The 24,634-nt window shown below is 36.1% G+C and overlaps 2 protein-coding genes and 1 long non-coding RNA gene across 3 annotated transcripts; 1 reads left to right on the top strand and 2 right to left on the bottom strand.

Moving 5' to 3' along the window:
* On the bottom strand, positions 1–4,670 carry LOC113493764 (cytochrome P450 6k1-like). The gene is made up of 9 exons (XM_026871770.1): positions 4,235–4,670; positions 2,956–3,159; positions 2,433–2,585; positions 1,989–2,173; positions 1,562–1,713; positions 1,202–1,320; positions 975–1,080; positions 584–832; positions 1–358 (listed from the first exon to the last, which is right to left on the bottom strand). Exons 1-9 carry the CDS (start codon positions 4,391–4,393, stop codon positions 171–173), a joined length of 1,515 nt encoding a protein of 504 aa, XP_026727571.1. The 5' UTR covers positions 4,394–4,670; the 3' UTR covers positions 1–170.
* A 131-nt stretch (positions 4,671–4,801) lies between these two features.
* Positions 4,802–6,050, top strand: LOC113493763. The gene is made up of 2 exons (XR_003400608.1): positions 4,802–5,607; positions 5,954–6,050. It is a non-coding gene; the product is annotated as an uncharacterized LOC113493763 (long non-coding RNA).
* A 2,936-nt stretch (positions 6,051–8,986) lies between these two features.
* LOC113493762 (cytochrome P450 6k1-like) lies at positions 8,987–13,718 on the bottom strand. The gene is made up of 8 exons (XM_026871768.1): positions 13,521–13,718; positions 13,003–13,206; positions 12,510–12,662; positions 11,799–11,983; positions 11,470–11,627; positions 11,119–11,343; positions 10,740–10,988; positions 8,987–10,127 (listed from the first exon to the last, which is right to left on the bottom strand). The coding sequence occupies exons 1-8, from the start codon at positions 13,677–13,679 to the stop codon at positions 9,955–9,957; spliced, it is 1,506 nt and encodes a 501-aa protein (XP_026727569.1). The 5' UTR covers positions 13,680–13,718; the 3' UTR covers positions 8,987–9,954.
* Between the last annotated feature and the right edge of the window lie 10,916 nt (positions 13,719–24,634).

The raw sequence follows: 24,634 nt of genomic DNA, 5'->3' as shown, positions 1-24,634 counted from the left end.
TTCAAAATAACATAAACTTTAATTAATACAAATATATTACATAAAAATAATATCTCACTATTTTTGCTTAGCATCTACAAATAATGTCCCGAAAGCTGGTCGAACCAGTAAACTTCAAAAAACACTTCTACAAAAAAACAATCATCATTTTGAACCTTACGTAACATAAGTTAAAGTACAGTTTGAGTAGCCCTCGGTACAAACTGCACGGACAGCTTCTCATCGGGCATGAAGAACAGTCCCTTCTGCTCCATGTGGACATTGTTGGGCTTCGTGGAGCCTGGCAGCGCGTGGATCTCGAAGTTCAGGATGATGTGAGCAAGACTCTGACGCAGACTCTGGTAGGCAAAACGCATTCCTGGAACAAAAAATAATATTTATTGATTGAAATTGACTGTCATTAAGACAATTAGGGTGAGCTTAGTGACATGACCGTTGTACTGTACAGTCAGAAGTAGTTGGTTCGGATCCTGACTTAGCACATCTGAGCATTATTCAGACCCAATTCTGATACCAGGGTGTAAATCAAACATACAAAATAGGGAATTTGAGTCATTTAAATCAGCAATATCAATATACCCACCAATACAGTTCCTGGGTCCATCTCCAAATGGCATGTAAGTGTAGGGAATGATATTCCTTTCATTTTCGGGTAGGAATCGTTCAGGTTTGAACACTTCAGGTTCGGGGAAGTACTCGGGGTCGACCTGCATGGCCACGCCGTTCACGTAGACGGGCGTACCTGCTGGTATCGTCAGATTGTCATCTATCTTGTAGTCTGTACTGGCGATACGGTCCAGCCAGCCCATTGGTGGGAAGATCCTCAGGGTTTCTAAAAGAGCGAAATAATTATTTTGTGGAGATCAAGAATATAAACATACTGATTTGTTTCATTTATTTTATATGCATCTGACATCCAAGAAATCGTAACAATTTTTCAGAGTCGAGAGATTATGCACCTATGTATATCTCACCTTTAATGACGGCATCCAAGAAGGTCAGTTCGGGATGTGACGCCGTGTTCAAATACTCATCTTCACTCTTGTTTTGAGCTTGCAATACTTCTTGGTACAAACGTTCCTGGCAATGAGAAAATATAAGTGTAATAGGACTATAGATGATGCAAAAGAACAAGTGCTAGTGCAGTAATTATAAAAAATACGATAATAATAATAAGTAATTATTACAAAAAAAACTTTACCTGATGATGTGGGTTGAAAGCCAATTGATAAAGAACCAAAGTCATTGTTGAGGCTGAAGTATCAAACCCGCCTAATAGGAACGCAGCTGCTTGAGCCAGCAATACGTCTTCGGTCATTTCTGAAACAAGATCACAGCGAACGTCAAGAAAAAGTAGGTAACTTGAGAAAAATAAAAACAAACCAATAGAAAACAAAAGCCTATCGCTTCATTGACAAAAGGAATGATATTTCTTTTAGAAAAGTGAAGGGATTTCGACACTCATCGGTATCAGTTGAGTAGGAGCGATTCAGTAGCTACAAAGTGTAACTTGTCTGCAAACCAAAGTTAGTATTCTACTATTGATCATACGAAAACTAACCATCATCAGTGGACTCCTGCTTGATCTTCACCAGGGCTTCGAGCAAGTCCCTTGGCTCCTTAATCGGGTTCTCATAGCCTCCTCTTTGCGCGACCATTGTCTGGAAGATCTTACGTAGAAGCTTCATCGTATCCTTAGGGAAGAATGATAACCTGCAAAAGATTACATTCTTGATTATGTGCGGATAGGTATTTAGCTGAAATATCCACTTGTTCTTCAGAGTTTTTCATTTTATTACAAGCGAACTCACAGCGGTTATTATAAACATCACATATAAATGACTATGACACTATAATAGCTGTCTTTATGCTATACTGGCTGTCAAACGAAATGAAATCTTTGTGTCATTACACGGTTAATGTTAATACACTTACTTCAAAACTCAAACAAAATGATGAAGGTACAACCATTTTCAAATCCGAATTACCTGAATACATCCACTAACTCCGGGATGAAGAAGATGCTGCACCAGGACAGGCCTCTGTGCACGTTGAAGGCCATCATCTCTCTGGTGACCCTCCTCATGATGCTGTCAGGTGATACCAGGGAGTTGCTGGTGATGCCGAACGCCGCCTCACCGATCACGTCGGTTGTGTAGTCTGTACAAATTTCCTGGAGAACAACAGGTATTAGAATAGACTGATACTACTGTGGGTTCTGTTGCGAGAGTCTAAATATTTAAGATAAGTAGTAGGCGATAGGGATGCTGATTAATACCTATAAAGTTTCTTCAAATTGTCGATGGTAAATTAATAAAAAAAATGATATCCAAAAATAGTATTTACATCAGCTTTTTTAAAAATTTATCACCTGATTAACTCTATCGGCAAAATAATGTTTGTCAAATAATTTTTCATAATTTTGTACTTACTCTGAGGTCTTTTACTGGACCGATTTTGCTGTCATCGCCGATCCGTTTGATCAAGTTCTTGGTCTTCGTCATAGTCATAGGCTGTAGGCTCCTCAGCTTGGCAGCAGTGAACACGACGGTCAGGCGCCTCCTCACGGATGACCAAAGAGGGTCCTGAAAGGAATACATTATGAACACACTTATAAACATAACTGCTGTATTTCTTTTCTTTATTTTTAAATGTCGCTCCCGCAGTAAGGAATTTGATGAAAAAGAGAGGTTTTACATACATACAAATCACATGCACAAGACACCCGGGCTCAGAACAAGCATTCGTGGATCACACAAATACTTCTCCTGCGCGGGGATCGAACTCGCAACACGACGCGCACAGTGGGTTTGGCGTGGTGACCTCAACCACTTGCTTCATAAAATATATTCTTAACCCCAGTTAGATACTTAAAGTATCGAATAAAATTTCAAATAATTAAAAAGATTTCCATACATAAGGAAAGACTCTGGTAAAAAAAATATAAGTGCTTACGTTGACTGTAAACACGTTAAGTGCTCCGATGGGATCAGTCTTGCCGGAGCTCAAGAACCTGTTCCTGAAGACATCGGCGTCCTTGACGAGCACTCGGCGCGCGATCTCGGGGCTGTTCACCACCAGCGCTGGCCGCCAGAACAGCCAGATGCCGACGTACGGAGCGCCTTTGAAGTCGTTGTATAGTTTGCGCATCCATAACGACTGGAACAAAGAGATAGATAGTATAGAAAGTGAAATGGCTTTTAGCAACATAATGTGATTGTTTTAATCTACGTGCTTGATTTGTTTTGCCTTAGGGTCTTATTGGTGCAAATTATATGTTGTGATAATCTATTCTCATAACATTATAATTGTTAACTGTAAATGAGGTATCTATACCGTATCTACGCGTAAGATTAACTGTACAGGTTTGAATTTTGAATAATAAACATATATTTTTTATAACTAAATGTGAAAATTCGGTGTTCAGATTTCTTCTTATTGTTTCGGTGTTTAACGCCATATTACTACTGTTTATATCAACGACTTGGTAATCAAGTAGCTGCCAGTAGTACGTTAACGTAATGAAAACATTTCACACGTGACGTATTCTCTATCAAATATGTATCTGTACGTCTCTCTGGTGATGGAGGCTTCACTCATTTTTAGTGTTTCTGCTTTTTATTGGCTACCAAAATACTAGCTCGTATTTTCTACAAAATAACTGAAGCTCGACCGTTTCTAAAAATACTCGTGTTATTTTACATGGGACAGGTATTCCACCGGACTTCTATATTTACTCCGACAAACATTAGATTGGCATTCTATAGAATTTATTAAATACACAGACTTATTAGTTTCGTACACATATTATCAATATTGTTATAAAAGCAACTGAATTTATTAACCTTTTAATAACACTAGTTAGTGGTTAGTTAGTGCAAAGAGAAACACACATACTGCTACATAATATTACATGACTAAATAGAAATGTTACCGAATGCCATTCCTCTTCAAGAAGAGGTGTGACTTTTACTAGTTGGTACAATACATTAGAGTGATTAAATCCGTGTTAGTGCTCGGGAACATGTACTTATCTACAGGTCAAGTACGACGTTGTAGATCGATCGTGTTTTGTTAATTTGGTTCTATAATGTTTTCAAAATAACTCAACGCATTGTATGGCAGAAAAATAAAAGCGAATCGTACAAAAGAATGTATTTTTGTGAGTGATTGAAGCGTTTCACTGTACACGGAATATGGAAATCATTTTAAAGGTATTAAAATTTTTACTTACAGGGTTCTCTCTTTGTAGGAACGTCAGGCTTCCTACAATCGGATTTGGAGAGTAGTGCGGGACTCCCTTTTCCTTCCAATACTTCTTTACTTTTGACCATCTTATTATGACCCATACGGCGAAGATGACCGTTACCATCGAAAGAAGTAAAATGAACATTTTTTCAACTTTTATTTGTGGATTTAAATTCTGAATAATGTTTTACTTGTAGTCAGCTCTCGACGAATGAATTTTTATAGTAGTTAAGGAGGTACAAGGCGAGTAAAGACGAGGTCAATACTGGCACTCGTTTTCCAAGACTTTATATACTGTATACTTACGAGTGATAACGCTACAGCAACTCGGACAATTAACGCGTTTTGCTGAATAATACTCGTCTGCACATTATCGGTTCGTTCAATCGCTCCGTTAAAAACATCTGCTTTTGTGATCATCACGCAAGATAATTTTTAAGTTGATGATATTTAATACGCAATAGAGATTTTTTTTTTAATAAATTCCCGCTTTTTTGAAATCGTGTTTCGTATTTTTGGTACAACATAACAATCTTCGCGCTTCTCAAATATATTGAAAATAATATTTTATACCATAGCTTAACATCAGTGATAATAATCACAGAGTAAAGGAACTAGTCTTTTCACGGCTTTTACTAGACTTTGTCTAGCGGCCATATACAATAACGAGGCTCAGGTAAGTGACGTCTATTTGTCACCAAGGAGCGATGTTTTTGTTAGTTGTGCTTAAATAGACTCGGCTAAAAGTCACGTCACTAGTATTAAGAATCATCATACCATATATTGGAAGTTTCCTATTCTTAACCTACGTTAACTTGAGGTAATATTGTCAAAGTAGCTGCTTAAAGCAGTGATGACAGGGACTCAATTCGATCAAGTATTTTAGGAAACAGAGAACAGTTTTGTACCCTTTTTAGATTCTTTTTTAGGTTTTGTGCTTCTGATCTTTAGAAGGCGGAAAAACCTTTAACCCTAACCAGAGTACATTCTACTTATCGCATTTAAAAATAAAATATATTTGCGATAAGGGAATGACAGGCTATTTTATTAAGCTGTTTTGTGAGGAAGATTACAAGCGATATTGATTAAAATGTTCCATTCGGTTGACTTTGCATAATTTTGTTAAATATTTACTTTAGATAAGAGTGATAGGCAGTGACGTGTATCGTTATCTAAGGTTTGATGATACTTGGCTTGTCTGCGGGCTGGTCAGTCACAGACTGATGGTCATCAGTATCTGACTGGCTTTATAATAGTAGATTGTTTTGGTTTTTTTGATTGATTTGTCAAATCATCGAGTGTTCTATGATTTAAGTCTGTGTTTTTTTTGCTAGTTCAACTCTTTTGTACTTTATTGAGGTATCTATTATTTTCTCGATTGTGGTCGTTTCGTCAAATTAATTTTATTGTTTTAAGATTTTCGTTACCAGTAAATACGGTTTATCTGAATTGTTCTATAAAAATAGTTATTAAAATTATATATACTATGCCCCGCAAAATAATATTAATCTTTTGTCATTTACGTAAAACTATGACGCACTGAGAATTCGAACCCTAATTATGAATTATAATTTATAAAAATACATTTATTTTTTGTGTCATGTTATTGTACTAATGTTCATTTTGGTATTTATAGTAAGTATGATGACCTATTGTTGGGCATTGTCCTCTCCGACCATAATATCGGTTTTCTGCCCTTTTTCAGATCATACAGAGGCAGTATAAGGTCACAACAACACCTCTTACTATAATGCAATAGGGTATTTGACTTCATATAATAATATAAACCTGGTTAACTAAAATTTTTGAAGATGTTTTTTTATTTTATCATATCATTAAAAAGTAGGAAAGAATTAAAACCTTTAAGATTACGAAATGTATGGTAGTGGAGCCTAGCAGCATCACTTGGTAGTAGAAAACGCACTGGTAAGTGACGTCACATGAGATTTTTAAAATCTATACGAAAAACACGTGTCCCATATTTTAAGGAAATCTGTCAGATTTACGAAACAGGTTTTTTTTTGGCAAATACCCTGTTGTGTCATTAGAAAGATTACTATCTTCCATTATAGACAGTTTTTTAAATTCTGTGTAGTGTAGGTCGAATAACCAGAAAGCGGTGGAAGGAGGCCGAATTGAGGTGCTGTCTTATATAATTAATCTTGAAAAAGTAATCATATACCCTAATTTGAATAAATTATTCTTGAATTTGATTCTAACTGGTCAAGGTTATGCGATAACAAAACTATTGCGACTTAGGGGTCAAAATGTCAATACATATTTTTTGACAATATAAAGTCGTGAAAAATAAATATTTTTGAAATGTAGTTATAGGCATTGAAATTAAGTACCTATTCAATGGTAGAAGAAAACAGTGAGTATACTAGCAAGAAGTGTTACTATTATTTAACGAGATAGATGTATTGAATATATTATCATGAAACTGCGTCGTTCCAATATTTTATTTTAATCCTCATGAATAAAAATCTCTTGTGACGTCACGTCACGTCACGTCACGTCACTTTGACCGTGACTTGTTACATCACATGAGATAAAAGTCCTGAGTCATCTTTGAATTAGCTTCCACCTATTAATTACTTGGTACATATGGACATGTAAACAGTATTTTTAAACGTCGTAGTAAATATGAAGACCGGTTTCGTAAGTGTTATCTCATAAATAACAAGGCAGTTTTTGACCACAATTAGTTAGCATAATTCTCCGTCAAATATAGAGTAGGTAGCTAAACTGTTTGTCATGGTAGCATTGCAAATACAAATACCGGTTACAAATATATTAAAATATTTATTCGTCTAAAAACAACATTAAAAAAATATTGACGAATAATAATATATTTGAAAACAAATCTCAAATTTGTCATCAGTTTTTTAGGATTCTATACTCAAAGAGAGAAACGGAACCCCATCACCGAGGCACCTCCGCCTCACCGTCTCTCTATCACCAGGCGGTTTCTCATGAACCATGGTAGCTATATAGTTGATTACCTCAGATAATGTTAAAAATTAAGACCAGGTTTCAGTAACGTTGTCGTTGTTACGGCAATAATGATTGAACTGTTATCTAAAGCCTATTTGCACGGAAACCTTAGTATCACGAGTCCGTCTCGTAACTGTAGTCGAAGATAATTAATCGTGAATATAGGCATTCCACTTTAATTGAAGGGTTTGCCGTCAGTTGTTCCTTCTTTGCCGTTTCACAAGGTACAGTAAACTAATTTTAACCTGTGAAGATAAGTGACAATTGTGAAAAAAGGTTTTGATTTCCAGTCGTCCCGAAACTACAAGGAAACACAGCATAAGATAGTCGATCGATATTTTTTATCTTATATCTTAAAGCTAATAATAATATAAGTACAAGGTACGATAGGTATTTTAACAGGGTTTTTTTTATTGTGATAACACTAGCGTTCGAATCGTAATGATTGTATAATCTAATAACATGATAAAATATTTTATTATAGATTTATTGCGCATTTATTACATAAAGCCATATCCTTAACAACATTTTAATTGCGGAAGTATCTCTGTCCGTCTGTTACTTGTTTCACTTTAAAATACGCAGCGATTTAAACAAAATTTGGAAAAAGATATTTTCTAGTGTGAAGAATGGAGTAGCTTTGAAATAATAAAAATATCGAATTAACAAGTCATTTGGTAGTATCGAGAATTAACAATGATTGCACAATAGCAACTGCCAAAATTGTCGCCATCGTGATTACAGTTTAGTTAATATATAATATACAATTTAGCTTACATTAATATTATGTACAGGTATTTTGTCTCTGTATCGTTGAAATTGTGGTCTACTGAACCTGAATCATCAGCTAGCATCTAGCCTCTTACCGAACCATGCCTTGAGCGGAAAGCCCCAGCGGTTAGCCTGTTGGTCTAGTACATAGTTAGTGACCCTGACTGCTATACCGGAGGTCGTGGGTTCGATTCTCACCCAGGAAAAATGTTTATGGGATGAGCACGATCATTTGTTCTGTGTCTGGGTGTAATTTATCTCTATTATGTACGTATATAGAAATATATAAGTATGTTTATCAGTTGTCTAGTACTCATAATACAAGCTCTGCTTAGTTAGATAGTTGTGAAATAGATATTATATTATATCCTCATACGTAGAAAGAGTTTTCCAGATAGCATCTTAAACAGTGTATGCAATAGTTCTTCATCTACTTTGGATTCTTCATGTCTGTACTCGCATAGAAAGGAAATAAAAATCCCCCGCGAGAAAGAGAAAATTTAAAGCTTAAATTTAATTTCCTTTTTTTAATAAATGTTGCATCTTCCCATTACATTTAAGATTAAATGTGTCAAAAAATATTTTGCTTGTTGAACTTGTGTGGGGACGCAGGTGTACAGGTCACATGAAGTAAACCCGTCAATAAAAAGAGATATAAGAATGAAATACGTTTATTTTTGAAACCATGTAATCATAATATGATTAAAATGCATTTGATGAAGAGTAATATTAGTGATATGAACAAAATTAGTATTTCTGATAAATACATGACAATTGCATGACATTCAGAAACAGGAGTTAAAAACTGAAGTGTTATTAGATAACAAAATAGTCTTAACAACTAGTACTTATAGTAACATTTTTGAACACCAATTCCTATGGCACTGGAAAATGTCTTCACTTATTTAATAGAACCGTGTTATCTTTTTCTGTTTCTGACTGCACGACGCCAAAATCAAAATGAAAAAGGTTTTTATTAGAAGTACCTTTTATTATCATGCTTTTCAAAATGTTAATTTGACTCTAGTTGCGCAGTTCCACAATGTCATTCTTATGGGAAAGAACCGACACGAAACTCCATAGGTCGATTTGAACATAGAAAAATACAAAAATTCTTATACATTATTATAAGAAGAGGCGACAACGCAAGTTAGCACATATTTGAAATAACAAAAAAGGAGGAGAAAACTAAACATTACGAATGAAATGAAAAGGGAAAACAAAATACGATGATGTTACATGCACAAAAAAATGAAGCATTTCGGAAAACACAAATAAGATTTACACACAATAAACATCCTAACCAATCATTAACAGGAATGTCAAGGCATGTCAAAGCTTCTACAGGTAGAGGCTATGAGAAAGCTAGTTCTAATAATATTTCAAGCAAATATAAAACCACCAGGAGACCACAAGTGCAGAGGAGATGCTACAACCACAAGCTATCCTCTTATCCTGTCCTCTACGCACTCGTAGTCACGACCTGGTACTATCTGGTAGATTTTTGTAAAAACGAATAGCATTTGTTAAGATTTTTTTACAGCATTTGCTTGCTTCCATATTCATATATATTATTCCATTCTCAAATATGGGTATACGGTTGCCTGACCACTGAAGCGGAATGATCTTGCATTATTGAAGAACGGAGAAATACAATTTACAATGTACAATAAAATATACAAAGTAGCATCAATATGCCTGAAGATACACAGCCCTGGTATTGAATCACATCAATGTATTGAACCGACAAGTCAAAGTCACTACACTTGCGGAAAAGGAATTTCGTTCCTATATATTTTAATACGATGCTACCTTGTCTAGGCTTACACTGGTGCTAATATTTTGCTTAATGCATCAGTTTCTCCGTTCCACAACCTTCCTCTGCTTCAGCGGCCGGGCAGCTCGTGTCGTCGTGTAACCCTGGTTACACACACACGCTTATTTCCTCGGTATGAACTCGACGGACAGGTCCTGCGCAGGCGCGTAGAACATCTGTCTCCTGTCAAACTTCATGTCGTTCGGCTCCACCTCTCCTGGTTTCGATCTGACCTCATAGTTCAGGAGCACAGCGGCCAATGCGTACCGGACTGTGTTCTGGCCTATGCGTTTACCTGGAGATAAATTGCGTTTGTTAATAAAAAAAAATATAAATACACTTATTACTGTGAAGTTTTAATATCAGTAGGCCAATTCCGATAAAAACACGTGAATAATGTTGTATCATTTTAACAGTTATAGTAAAAATTAATAATCCGGCTTAGTGCAAATTTTAATGTTACCGATACTCTTTTTTGCCACTTGAAATATTTTAATTCAGTCATAATTCACTCTGTACTCAAATCGCTAATGAATTATGTCAATGACCCTTGAAATGGGCATAAATATTAATTATAGGATAACTCTTCAATTTGTCAACCTTTCCACCGCAACAAACGATCAAGTAAATTAATATTTAATGAACGATACTAATTCAATTGGTTGCCCGTTCCTGTCAAATTCGTTCAATGCTCCCAAAGATATTAATGGCAGTCAATTTATAAATTAACTTTATTCACCACTCCCACTGAAATACTGTAGCTCAGGTATATTAGGTCACTCGTACATATCTTTGTAACAATGGAGAATTTCTTAACAGGTTTTTAGGAGAACACCTTTCCCCTGTACTGGGACATATACAGGCTCACATTACAATACACATAATGAGGATCCTTTATGATATTTACCTATACAGCTCCTGGGTCCATCTCCAAAAGGCAGGAACGTGTAAGGCACGATATTCTTCACATTTTCAGGAAGGAATCTTTCAGGATGGAATTTCTCTGGCTCGGGGAAGTACTGCGGGTCCTTGTGCATGCCGACAGCGTTAACGTACACCACAGTACCAGCCTTAATGGTGAGCTTCTCATCAACCCGGTAGTCCTTGAGGGCCACGCGGTCCAACCAACCCATGATGGGGTATTTTCTTAATGTTTCTGGAATGGTTATATAATATTCATAAGTAGCAAATAAAGGAAAAACATTAATGATGTTGTCTGTTTGGTAATATTTTTTAGTCAAAACACATGCTGCCCTGTTTAAAAGAATAAATCTTGCGTCACTTACCGTTAAACACTGCATTAAGGAACGGCAACTCCGCCAAATCTGCTGCTTCGAACTCTTTCTCACCGAGGCTTTTCTTAGCTTTTAGTAGTTCTTCATACAGTCTTTGCTGATATTCTGGATGGTAAGCCAATTCATAACAGATGTACATTAGGGCAGCAGAAGAGGTATCATAGCCGCCTTGAAGGAGGATCATTGCATTCGAGACTAGAATATCCAAATCCATATCTGAAAACATAAACAACAATATAGCTGTGTTCGAAGTAAGAGTTTTAGCCAGGATTGACGGTATGATTGAAGACTTTTTCATTAGTTTTTTATTTTTTTTATATAGTGTTGACAAACTATCCATACCCTGGTTATCCTTCAAAGCATCCTGTCTCATCTTGAGTAGAGCATCAAGGAGGTCTCTCTTGCCATCGACCTCCTTGTCTAATCCTCCTCTCTCTTTTACCATCATGGAGAAAATCTTCCTGAAGTAATCAACTGTGTTTTGTGGCCAGAACGAGAACCTGAAATCAATGTGAGACATTGAGAGAATGTCTGACAGTTATACTTTTTGGATTAACCTACAATGCATTTGGTATGAGGATACATTTTAAGAAATATTGCCACTATACATTCTCACTCTCTCCACTATAGCAACTGCAAAGAGTTGAAGTATAATTCTCAAAGAAACTCACCCAAAAATATCAACCATCTCTGGCACGAAGAACATGGAGGACCAACCCATGCCCCTCCACGTGCTGTACTTCTCGAACTCCAGCGTCATGGCCCTCAGGGGCCCGCTGCTGTTCTTGGTGGCTTGGCACTGAATGCCGAACGAAGACTCTCCTATGATGTCAGTTGAATAGTCCGCGAACAGAGACTGGAAAAAAAATGGTCATAGAAATTCATAGTGTTTCATCGCTTAATAACTATGGATGCAGTAGCTAAACGAAGATAATTTAAATCGTTATAAGACTGGTAATATACTGAGGATGATGTCAATTTAGTTTTTTACCGTCGGTCGTATATTTAAGTGTAAAGTCTCGTTAATGTAAATTGATCAAATTAAAGTGAAACAAGTGACGTCACTTCTATTTATAAAATTTACTAAGTCGTTTTCTAATCCTTAAGTCAGAATATTGTTTTCAATTTGTATTATTCAAATAAAAGCCTTTTTGGGCACCCTAATATGCACATACCAAACTTTTATTTTTATAGTTTTTCTAGATCTAAATATATTTTAGGGATATTACATCACTAAGTAATCTCTAGACGATAAATGACTTTCTAAAATATCTATATGTCACTAATTCCTTTTGATAATCGTCCGTCGGCTAGACAAGTAACGGCTACATCACACTATGCGTGTGAGAGCTTGGTTCCTGTAAACTTCTGTTGCTACGCACCCTCAAGTTGACGGTGACTCCCTTCTCCTTGTCAGTTCGGATGCGCTCCACCAGGTCCGACACCTTGCTCTGGTACAACTCGTGCCAACCTCTCAGCTTGGAGGCCGTGAACACTGATGTTAGACGTCTGCGGATGGAACTCCATAGTGGGTCCTAAAAATAAACAATTTATAACTTTATCATTTAGTGCGTTTGTAACTTTTCTGTGACTTCGTGGTATTCAAACTGATGGCTGATATGATACCCAATTCAGGAATATTGAACATATTATTGCATTCATTCCGCAAATAATAATAAGATACCTAAGTGTTTGATCTAAGCATTGATTTTCTATGAAATTAAATTTGAGTTTAACGCTTACAAAGCTCCTTGATAGATATATAAATTTCTCTTGCTTGCTCTTGAGATAACTATGGACGTAACAAATAAAGAACTTCTATTAGATATCTAGAAGAACAAGTAGTAACATCAAAAACAGCTAGGAACAACTCACATCAACGGTCAAAAGATTCAAGGCCCCGAGGGGATCCCGCTTGCCGGAGCGCAGGAGCCTGTTCCTGAAGACGTCGGCGTCCTTGACGAGCACCTGCCGCGCCAGCTCCGGACTGTTGATGACCAGGCCTGGCCGCCAGAACACCCAGATACCCACGTACGGGAACTCCTTGAACTGCTCGTACAGCTCACGCATCCATACTCCCTGGAAATTCATAAACGGACATTTTAGGGAAAATAAATATTTTATTTATGGTTTTTTTACATAGCATAGTAACAAACGACCAGTGATTGTTTTTTTTACCTCATGCAATAAGTAAAGTAATAGTATCTACTATTTAAGTAATCATAAAATTATAAATATAGATTTCAATAAGATGATTTTAAAATTAAGTAGAGCACTGTTTCATAAAAAAATATTTAAAATTTATTTGATAAAATAAATCGGCATGTAAAATATTTTTTTAAATTAATAAACGGTAATAAAACATGGAAATTGAACAACAAAACAATACTCACTGGATTTTTTTGCTGCAAGAACCTCATGCTACCAAATATAGGGTTCACGGGTCCCTGGGGAACACCCCTGTTCACCCAATAACTCTTCATATGCATCCATTTCGCATACAACCACGCCACGCAGACACTCACTAAAGTGAACAACAGTAAGAGGTACATCGTGATTTACTGGTCAGACGACTCTGGTTAGTATTGAACGAAACTGATTTTTATATATTATGCCATATCTTGTCTTTGACAAATGTGTGATGATAAGGTTAAATTATTTTCGGACGTTACGGTTTGCACTCGTACAGATAAGTAAATAGAACGAGTCAATTATATTATCTTAACTATTTATGTACGTTATGTCATAACACACATAATACATGTACATGACATTCATATTTGATGACAAACTGATTCACGTTTTGAAGTCTCATTGCGAATCATAGTTTGTTTTTTTCCGTTTCCTCCAGACAGTTGTTAGATAACAGTGACTATGACATAAGCATGACTCGATAACCCAATCACGTGTAAATACCAACATCTGTTCTCCTTAACATGACATGCTTGTGGCGGTTAAGGGATGCTAACCTCGAAAATGTCGAATCTAGACCCGTGGTGGTGGGTTCTTGGAAAATTACATGTCACTATCTTAGCTTCGTCAAATGGAGTTTTTTTGCCGGTTCTTCTCCAGGAATGACATTTTGGAAACGTCAACCTAAGGCTATCATCACTGTCACTGATTTTTCATTTTCATTTGATTTTTAATATTTTTTTTTTATATAATATATCCTGGGACAACTCACACACTGTTATCTGATCCCAAGCTAAGCAGAGCTTGTGTTATGGTAACCAGACAACTGATAAACTTACTTGTATATTTCTAAATACATACATATTATAGATAAATTACACCCAGACACTAGAACAAATGATCAAGCTCTTCACACAACATTTGCCCTGGGCGGGAATCGAACCCACGACCTCCGGTATAGCAGTCAGGGTCACTAACCACTAGACAACACAGCAACAGGCCCGTCACTTTACTGAGAGTTTTTGAATTTGATCTTTTTAACTTTCACATCCAATTTTGATAGTATACATTTATTGCTCAAGTTTATCGATGAATAGCATCAAAAAAGTATTTTACCGTATAATAGGTATACTATCTTGTTGTGTATTATATAAAGTAAACATTTATGCGAAGAATAAAACATAAAATTCAGCCAAAACAGTACAGGAGCAAACACCGTCGTCACTCGGAGTAGTTCCAAACTAGTACCAACACGCCTGGGGCACACAGGTACCGGAAAGTGATGTGTTGTATAAATATAGCCTTAGCTTGTAACTAGAGATTGTATAAATATTCCACCGGAGATTTTTTTGTTTTCAAACTATTCTTTTAATATGTAAAATGAGTGGATGGTTGTGCCACTTCCACGCGAAAACCACTGAACGGATTTAGATGAAACTTAATACATGGATAGCTTATAATCAGGATAAACATATAAGATAGTTTTTATGTTGCCGTGGGATCATTTTCGATTTGTAACGGACGCGCCCGTGGGCTATAGCTAGTTTTTTTTTTAAATTTAGCGACTGACAGGTGATTGAGATTATATACACATATTAATTTTATCAAGTTCGCTCGTAACATATGACTCTTTTTTTATCAAAGAGATAGTGCAATGAAATCTGATATAAAAACTTGGATTATATTTAAAAGGTCCTAATATATAAGGTGGTCACAGTAACCAACAGGAAAACAGAACATGCTGTATACAGGGAGTGAAAAAAGAGTATATGAAAATTAAACAATAAATCATGGTGCACAGTAGGTACTACGGTATCGGCCGAATGGGCACGTAACGTCGCCGCCGTAAGAACGTTAATTTATTTTCTGACTGTACCTACGGTGGATATGAAAATTTCTTCCTTTGGGAGTTGGTATATACGAGCGTTTTGAACGCTTTGTGGCTAGGTGAATAAAACAGTTTTAATTTTAATTAAATATTTCTTTACTTTACTGTATTCTAGTTCTTTTTAATCGGTTTTGCTCAAATGGTTTCTGAATGATATTTTTTCTGGGTACAAATAGTGCTTTAAAAGCCCCGAAATTAAGGCAAAGCGGATTACTTTGTTCAATGAAAACTGACATACACTCCAGCCACAAAATGCTTGACGGATATAGTATTCGGATTAAGGATTTGTAGCAGCGTCTACTAACGAAAACCACGATACCATATCCATTCTCCGTCAAATTAAAATGCGAGATAACATTTTTCCAACCGCAGCGTTCAAACCGCTGCGTTCCAAACGCGGCGTTCCACCCGCCCATCCGTCCCCGCTTCCCCAACTGGCCGGGTTTAATTGGAACACAGTAATTTATCGTCGGATCTCTGTTATCGGATTACGGACCTATCGAAATTGTATTTGAACGAGAAAATTAATTTAACTATGCACATATCGGCCCTTGTGGTGGCTGATTGGACTCGTCTTGTGGCTTCTGACCTCCGCAGTCTTGGACCTGTGTTGTGTGCTCGGCTGTGGTTTATACAAGTGGTCAGTTTTGTTTACTTTGTAAAGTCAATACGGTATGTTTGAATTTTGTTTGAAGATAGAACATGTGGGGTAAGTGAAATACGTAAATTGTTTGAACAATTACGTTGATTTTGTACCGGTTTTTGTTTCTTCAATTTATTTTTAATTCGCACAAAACGTTCTCTTAAAACATAAACCAAAATTATTTTGCTTTCTGAAAAACTTTGTGTATTTTTGGTTAGCAATAAATAACAGTTTATGTATCAAAAAGGAACCATAGGGTGCATAATATCTTAATTACGATTGTTTTTGTACTCCTCATTTTTTTCTGGAATCCAGCCACATTAAGACGAAATGATAGTGTATCTTTTAAGTACCTTTAAGACACTATAAAAGAGGCCAAAACTCCAGTATATACCGAGGTGAGTTTGGCACAAAACTCAACGATTAGAAAGTCAAACACAGCGCGGTGGCAAACAACTAGCCGTTTGTTTGGCAGCTGTTTGTGATGACGAAACACTAACTGTGTTAGATTTGTTCATTTATTGTTTACTAGCAAACATTTTCTCCGGGGATTTGTGAGCTTAATACACGTGGCTTTCAGGTAGAGCTCGCACGGGTTTAGTATGACCTGAGGTTGAGTGGAAACTGTTGAATAATAGTATTGTTTTTTGAAAAACATATTCACTATGAAAGAACAATATGCACAGGACCTGTATTTCGTAAAAGTAAAGTCTTTTTTTTGTATTGGGCCTGGAAGAGAGATATTTACATTTGCTTTATTCATCTACTTACGACTTTTGGCAAAATTCTATGCAGAACTCATTACTCTACCTTATAATTCTCTGCTACTTCTTGATTAAATACTAGACCAAAATTTAAAAAATACTTCCTCTACTAAACCAATATGTAAATTTCCTAGCCGAACCTAGCCCAGACTGGAAGTGCATCAGTTAATGATTTGCTATTGAATATCTGGCGGGCGCCCAGCTGGCCGCCAGACCAGATAGCGGTATCACGATAAGGGAACAACTCACTGTCAAGTTAACCAGGCCAAAGGCCTACTGTATGTAACGATGAGAAAAGGAGACGAGAAGGAATGCTGCGTGGCTGGCAACTTTCCTTCCAAGTAAAGCTGATGCCTGCGATCAAAAATGATCTTACGGTCACATTAAGTCGGGAAAAGCTGTCCCTTTTGTTAATCCTGGTTATAAACTATCTGTGTATCAAGTGTCGTTTAAATCCGTTCAGTCGTTTGTGCGTGAAAGACTACCAATCATACATACAAACTTTCGCGTCTATAATGTTAGTAGGATGCATAGAGAGTTGTGAGCTGTCACAACTCCAGTCAAGTACAAAATACTTATTTCTTAATAATAATACCAGCATATTTACGTCCCGCTGCTGGGCACAGGCCTCGTCACGTATAGAGAAGGTTTGAGGATTAAGCACCACGCTAGTTTACTGTGGGTTGGCGATCTCAGATTCTAATATTTGGAATCCAGATTCATGAAGTTTTCCTTCACAGCTTGTCGCTGGTGTCTTAGAATAATTAGGAAGGTACGTATATCTTTAAAAGAGTCCTCCCGTAGTAAAAAAATTAAACCTTGTACCCCTGGAGGTTTCAAAAACATACAAATCACGCGCACGAAGACACCCAGACTCAGAACAAGCATTCGTGGATCACACAAATCCTTGTCATACGCGGGGATCGAAACCGCGACACGACGCGCACAGTGGGTTTGGCGTGGTGACCTCAACCACTAGGCTATCCATGGCAACCACGACTTCAAATTCTCTTACAGATTTTGTAATATTTTTTCAGTTCTTACACTTTACATTTTGAGGGCAAATATTCTGATCTAAATGGGCAGCCGATCGAAACCTTAAAAATAAACTTTGTTTTACTAAAATACATTTTAAGTTTAAAAAGTTATAATATTGTTAGCTATTTATATTTTACTGCGTCTTGTAAGCATAGTCTGACCTTTATATTTTCGCTTTAAAAGTATTTCGAGCAAGCCTTAATTAAATAATTAACATTTTGTAAGAGTCAAGATTTTTAGCGAATATTTCTTTGTTAGTAAGATCTTTTTGAAAATAATTAAGATTTTATTTTCAAAGTTACTGGCTTGAGGCGTGTTTCTTAAAAGGTTAACACAGACTTGTAAATGAAACTTGAACTAATATTTGATTATTTATTCTCAAGCGCATTCAAAAAGGAGAAATCAGAATTCGTTTGTTTTTAACCGCGGAATAAGGAGGTAATGACTAGATGGACCTATTTTGATAATTTTGTCGTTTGTCGTGGAATAGTTGTTAATTGCTCCCATAAGTCATGGTAAAATATGTCGTGACTGGCTAGTTGGTCTCGTGGTTAGTGGCCCTGAATGCCATGGTAGAGGTCGTGGATTCGATTCACACTTAAGAAAAATATCTGAATAATGATCATGAACATTGGCAAGCACTTATAACACAATCTTGGCCGAGTCTTTCTACGCAAACCTAAAAGTAACATTCAATAAATGTACAGTTATTATTAATTAAGCCAGGAGTTTATTAGTCCATCCATTTCGGGTTTCAGACTGATAATCAGGTCAGACAAATAGTAAACAAATAAGTTAGCTTTTATTATTTATTAACAGCAGGTACAAACGGTTTTGTTAGTTTAAAATTCTGGTTATTTATTCTGGGCTCGAGTTATAAGCTCGAAGCGTTTATAGTAGTTCTTTGTATTGTGGGTCAACCTTTAGACATTTTTCTTTTAGAAATTGAAACTTTTGATACACATTATGGCGGTTTATCGCTTTAACTGCGTAGTCTGACTAAAGCCTACATTTAAAAAAAACGAACATTTTTAAGCGTGGTTTTTCTGCATATAATAAAAAAAATCTTGCTGAAATGTTTAGAAAATGAACATAATACGTTTGAACATACTAAAAGATGAAGTTTACCAACAATGTCAAAGTTTTTTTTTTGAAGAAGAAGAAAGCTTCTTCTTAAGAACTCCGGTTTTGTCCGAAACTAGTCGTCCAATCCCGATAAATTCATGAGAAAACCGTTGCATCGTTCAATTTCTCGACGACCTCCGTAGTCGAGTGGCGTACGCACCGGTTTCAAGGTGTCGCTAGCTCTGAGGTCCCGGGTTCGATCCCCGGTCGAGTCAATGTAAAAATTCACATTTCTACATTGTATCGGGTCTGGGTGTTTGTGGTACCTTCGTTGTATCTGAATTCCATAACACAAGTGCTTTAGCAACTTACTTTGGGTTCAGAACAATGTATGTGATGTTGTCCACATTTTTTTTTTTTTTTATTTAAATTTTTTGAAAAATATTTTTAAAGGTATTTCCCACAAATGTGTTTACCCGTCTAGAATCATAAATTGCACAAAAATCGCTTCATGAAATGCATTGTGTCTCTGATAAAATAGAAAGCTGGACCGCCTCGTCGGGTAAACAAAGCTAAATTAATGAATTGCCCGCAAACCACTTGTTTTATTACTATGTGCAAATTGTGTACTCTTTTTACGATTCAACCTAATTGGATCACTAGTTTTATATTGTGTTTTATATTAAACACGTACCTGTGTATTTTGAAAATATTCGTGTACCATGCATTGAATTTGAACATTACTGGGAAAGGAGCACTCGACTACACCTAGTTCTATTTCGCTGTCGCTGTTTTTTTGTTTTCTATTTTGTTTCAAATACCAATGTTTGAATTCTTTTTTTTACAACTGCAGATTGTTTTAAACAGATGGTGATATATTTTTCTAACAGTTGTTATAGCATAAGTGTATATTCAACAAATGCACACATTCTCTGGAACGGTGAATCATAATTACCGATATTATTGAAGGAAAAACTACAGCTTTCTTTTCCAAATATAAATGTTAACCTTTTGCAGTATGTTGCGAGTTATTAAAATTAAATCGAACTTTCACCTTCAACCTACAGTTTTGTCGTCATATTTACTGAAGCAAGCGGCACGTGTTCAACATCTAGGTTCGAATACTTGTATTTTTACACGTGTCGGCTGCAGTACGTTCATATTCGTCCCTATTACCGCCCGGAGCGAGCCTAACGAGCCCCAACAGCACTGAACTTAAACTTTCCACTAGAAATAACTTCAAAAGAGTTCAAAATTATGAAACGTCATTAAGCTACGCCAGAAAAAATAATATAATATAAAAGTCCCTTTGAAAGGGCGGAAAAAATATTGAATATTCATGACACTGTATATACCCTCAGGGCACAACTGAGGGTGGAAAAAAAAGTTAATTGAATTTCACAGAATATTTGAAATCTATTTAGATTTTGAGTGAGCGCCCTTTATTTTGAAATTGGTTTTGGAGCTACTGTTTTATTGTTTTTTTCATTGTTTCAATAACCTACCTTACAATAAAATACCTTTAATATTATTGTGTCTACGTCATAATACATACAATTTTGGTTAATACTTTGGCATTGATTGCTCTTATTTCAAGCTTATCCAATACGTAAAAAGGTCTTCGTATCGCAGGGTTGATGTACAACATGGCGTCATAGGTTTAATCCGCCCGTAAGCTGTAAGACGTGGAAACACATACAAACCAAAAACACATAATTCAAATCTATTAAATACAACTTTTGTCAGTTAGTATGTCAGTTAAAAAATAACACTTGTGTAAAAAATATGTATAACTAGCTGTTGCCCGCGACTTCGTCCGCGTGGTTAGAAGACATAAGTTATCGGAAGCCCTCGAAAATGAATATTTTTCCCCGTTTTTGCCACATTTTCCATTGTATCTTCACTCCTATTAGTTGCAGCGTGACGTTATATATGTAGCCTTAAACCTTCCATGATGAATGGTCTATTGAACACAAAAATATATTTTCAATTTGAACCAGAAGTTCCTGAGATTAGCGCGTTCAAACAAACAAACAAATTCTTCAGCTTTATATATTAGTATAGATATGCTAATGCCGATGGCCCTAAGTTACCACAAGCTTGATAACCACATATGCTGTAAGTGCTTGATTTCATTTTAAACATCTTTATAAGCATTTAAACAATACAATTTGTAAACAATAAAATCTTATTCTAATACAGTCATATAAACACTAGACGAGTTCCCAGGTTAACTTACCTTTACAAACCTTAGAATCTGAGTGCATTCATATTTTATAAATGCAATTTCTGATACTCAAACATCAGCTCTAACAGGCAAAACTCTTAGTTATCTAATTCATTTCATACGGTAGGAACAGATCACTCAAATAAGTTAGATTATTTTGTTAAAAATAAAATATCGAGTCAATACTAGCAGGACAGCCTCCACCGGAGGTCGGAATAAAATGAAATTAATGGACACTACCGATACAACGCACGCATGCAGGAAACAACAGAAGGTCTACTTTGTAATATTTAGCGGAAGACTCGAAATTGCTGACAAAAATTTCCTCGAATAGCTAGCCTTTAAGCTGGTGGTATGGATGATAACAAAAAAGGAATAGATTTTTTTTGTTCGAATTGATTATAAGGCGAAGATAGAGATTTTTCCACACAACAACTTACTGACTATTGTTAACTAACAATTGTTTTGATATCAGAAGAGTATTTCTGTATGGAGGTTAATTAAAAAGGCCTGGTACCAGATATTGCATTTTTTATTCTGGTTATTTTAAATGTGTAACGTCATACATTATCAGAGTTAAAAAATTAGACTCTTATAACAATTATTTATATTAATTAATAGTTGTTTTGATTTTGCCTTCTATTTACTTTGTATATCGTCTAAGCAAGGCGGAACATCGGACGGGGAAAGTGGAATTATTCAATTTCCGTAGAAAGTAAACCAAAATCCAATTGGCACAGGTTTAAATCGGTTTAAGTTTAACCAGACGTTACGTTGTGCCGACGTCCATATTATATTTTGTTTTAGTTTTCTTTTTGGAAACAGAGCGCTTCGCAGCAAAAACGTTCATGAAATAAAATTATTTATTTTGCAAATAGGATAAACCTTTTTGAAGGTAGCTGGAGTCGACTTTTTCTGACTGGCTACACTGAAAATAAACGTCGAATTAAACTCAGGGGCTCATGCCTCTTTTAAAGTCTAGACCATATATGTAGTTTTCCAGTATAAATAAATTGAGCATTGTCTTTCCTGGACTGGCCTTTGACCTCTAAGAAAGAGGCAGATCAATCTGAGCAAGGCCATCAAGCGGAACGCATGCCTCGCATAGCTCCTGTAGTCCAACTATTTTTTAGGGAAAAATTTGGCATTTGAAATACGTTATATCAGCTGAAAACAGATTAATTTCATAAGTTACAATTATATAATCTTAATTATAGGATAACAAAAGATACATATACACATTACATTATTTTAACTCATCATCCAGAGCGTTAGCACGCTGCATGTTGGAGACAGCAAGCGGTGCAACAAACTCCCCAGCATAGCACTGTGCCTTCATAACACATCATCTTGATAGTTCAGTCCAGTCACCCTTATATTTCCCATGTAAGTAATAAGTAATTGTGTCACTATTGGCTGATGGCCTACTGGAGGCTTTATTGCATTCTGTGAAATCGTGACACCGCACTGCGAAGCCCATAGCGGCGTCTCGTTCCACACGTGCAATAATACAACTAACACTTAAAGTAGGCCTTCTGAAGGGTTTTAAACAGAATTCTATATTTACTTAGGTACATTGAACCCTGCATTGTCTAAACTTTTAATGGATTCAGTCAAGTCGCGGCTGAGATTACGCAGTTGCGTGGGCGTGCTCTCTCCAATCATATTTATTAGTTGACTGCTCTTGGTCTGGTGGTACATTAATGTTTCACTGTAATCACTCACTTAATCTTTTTGAGATGAATTGTAAATTGAATGTTAATTAAACTGGCTTGGAGGAAAATGGAAAAGAGGCACAGAAAATATGGTACAAAATAAAAATAAAGTATCATGATAGCCCATAATGATAACCGATTTCATCGGTTACCAGTTTTAATCCTTAACCCTGATTTTTTGTTGCGGCTACAGGAATACATCATCTGGGAATGTCAACTGTCTAGCTGTCACAGTTTATAAGATACACAGATGACAGAGGGGCAGACAGAAAACGAAGCCTCAAAATGCATATTTCTATGGCTTCATTTTCTGTCCATCCGTCCGTCCGTTGCACCCTTTGAGTACGGAACTCTTAATGTACCGTTACAAGTCGAGCTCTCGCAATCACAGCCCTACAACCGAATCCGAATGTTTACGTAAGCCTCGTTAACAGTTATAATTAGACCTTTTTCGGACGGACAGCTTTTTCTATACAAAATTAAATAATAAATAAATAAATAAATCCTGGGACAACTCACACACGGTTATCTGATCTCAAGCTAAGCAGAGCTTGTGTTATGGTAACCAGACAACTGATAAACTTACTTATATATTTCTAAATACATACATATTATAGATAAATTACACCCAGACACCAGAACAAATGATCATATGTTCATCACACATCATTTGTCCTGGGCGGGAATCGAACCCACGACCTCCGGTATAGCAGTCAGGGTCACTAACCACTAGACCAACAGGCCCGTCAACAAAAATTCATTCATTATCTCAATTTACTTGTTATAATTTCACGAGCACAAGCTGAGACGAGGATGTTAATGAATAGAGTTATTTATGCTAAAATATAAAAGTCTTCGGACGGAGTGACTCAACGTGGATGCGGAATATTAAATAGCTTCTTGATAATGTTTTCTTGTACTTCCTTAAGAAATATTTATTAAGTGTTGTTGAAATCGAAAGGCTTAATGAAACATTTTTATCCTAATTTATTTGGTAAATAGGTAATTCAGTTTCTGAACATGCTTTCTCTGCACTCCGCACTTCCCTCTAATGTCATATTTGAACAAATTAATGACAATTTACTAACAAATACACCGTTATGTAACATTGCTATTCAATTATAATGGCGTTATTGCTAGCGAAACTCTTGTCATCATTTGGAACACAAGGCTGTAGAATATTAAGTATTTATGGAAAACAGAAATCACAAATCTTAGAATATGTCGTAAACCGTTAGTTTTTCTGTAACTGAATTTCCCCAAACATGACTTAAAAATCTTTGTAACAAATATCTCGAGCCCATTACTGCGTGATTCCCAAAGCTGTGCCTACAAGTCCCGGTAGTGAAACATTCCGGGGGGTCGTTAAAAAGAGATTTATTCATCGCCAGCAACAATTAATGCTCCAGCTGCACTATTGTGAGGCCAACCTGCATTATTGTGCAATTACAAGGAATTTATGCGTTAATAACATACACTTGAATTATTGATCTTTATTATAAGTTTGTAATGCAAAATATAGTATTATTTTTTCGAGTTATAACAACTATGGGGTTATGATGTTAGCCAATACTTTTTTTTAACGCGGCTCCCGCATTTAGTAGTTTAATCCTTGTGTTTCGGTGGTTTTCGCAAACATTCTAATCAAATGCACAAAAACACCCAGACTCAGCGATGTTAGCGTTCCGAAAAATGTAATTTGCCTACGAGTTCTGGTCAAGTCTGATGTATATTTTATTTACAGTTTCCTAATAA

The sequence above is a fragment of the Trichoplusia ni genome, chromosome 5 (assembly GCF_003590095.1).
Source record: "Trichoplusia ni isolate ovarian cell line Hi5 chromosome 5, tn1, whole genome shotgun sequence".
Lineage (NCBI taxonomy): Eukaryota > Metazoa > Arthropoda > Insecta > Lepidoptera > Noctuidae > Trichoplusia > Trichoplusia ni.
This window is presented reverse-complemented; position numbering and strand designations above follow the sequence as displayed.

Coding starts and splice junctions, on each gene's coding strand:
- LOC113493764 (XM_026871770.1), bottom strand. CDS start 4,393: ATGTTCATTTTACTTCTTTCGATGGTAACGGTCATCTTCGCCGTATGG. Junction 3,160..4,234: donor TCCTACAAAGAGAGAACCCT/GTAAGTAAAAAT, acceptor TCTTTGTTCCAG/TCGTTATGGATGCGCAAACT. Junction 2,586..2,955: donor TTAACGTGTTTACAGTCAAC/GTAAGCACTTAT, acceptor TATTCCTTTCAG/GACCCTCTTTGGTCATCCGT.
- LOC113493762 (XM_026871768.1), bottom strand. CDS start 13,679: ATGTACCTCTTACTGTTGTTCACTTTAGTGAGTGTCTGCGTGGCGTGG. Junction 12,663..13,002: donor TGAATCTTTTGACCGTTGAT/GTGAGTTGTTCC, acceptor GTTTATTTTTAG/GACCCACTATGGAGTTCCAT. Junction 11,984..12,509: donor GAGTCACCGTCAACTTGAGG/GTGCGTAGCAAC, acceptor TTTTTTTTCCAG/TCTCTGTTCGCGGACTATTC.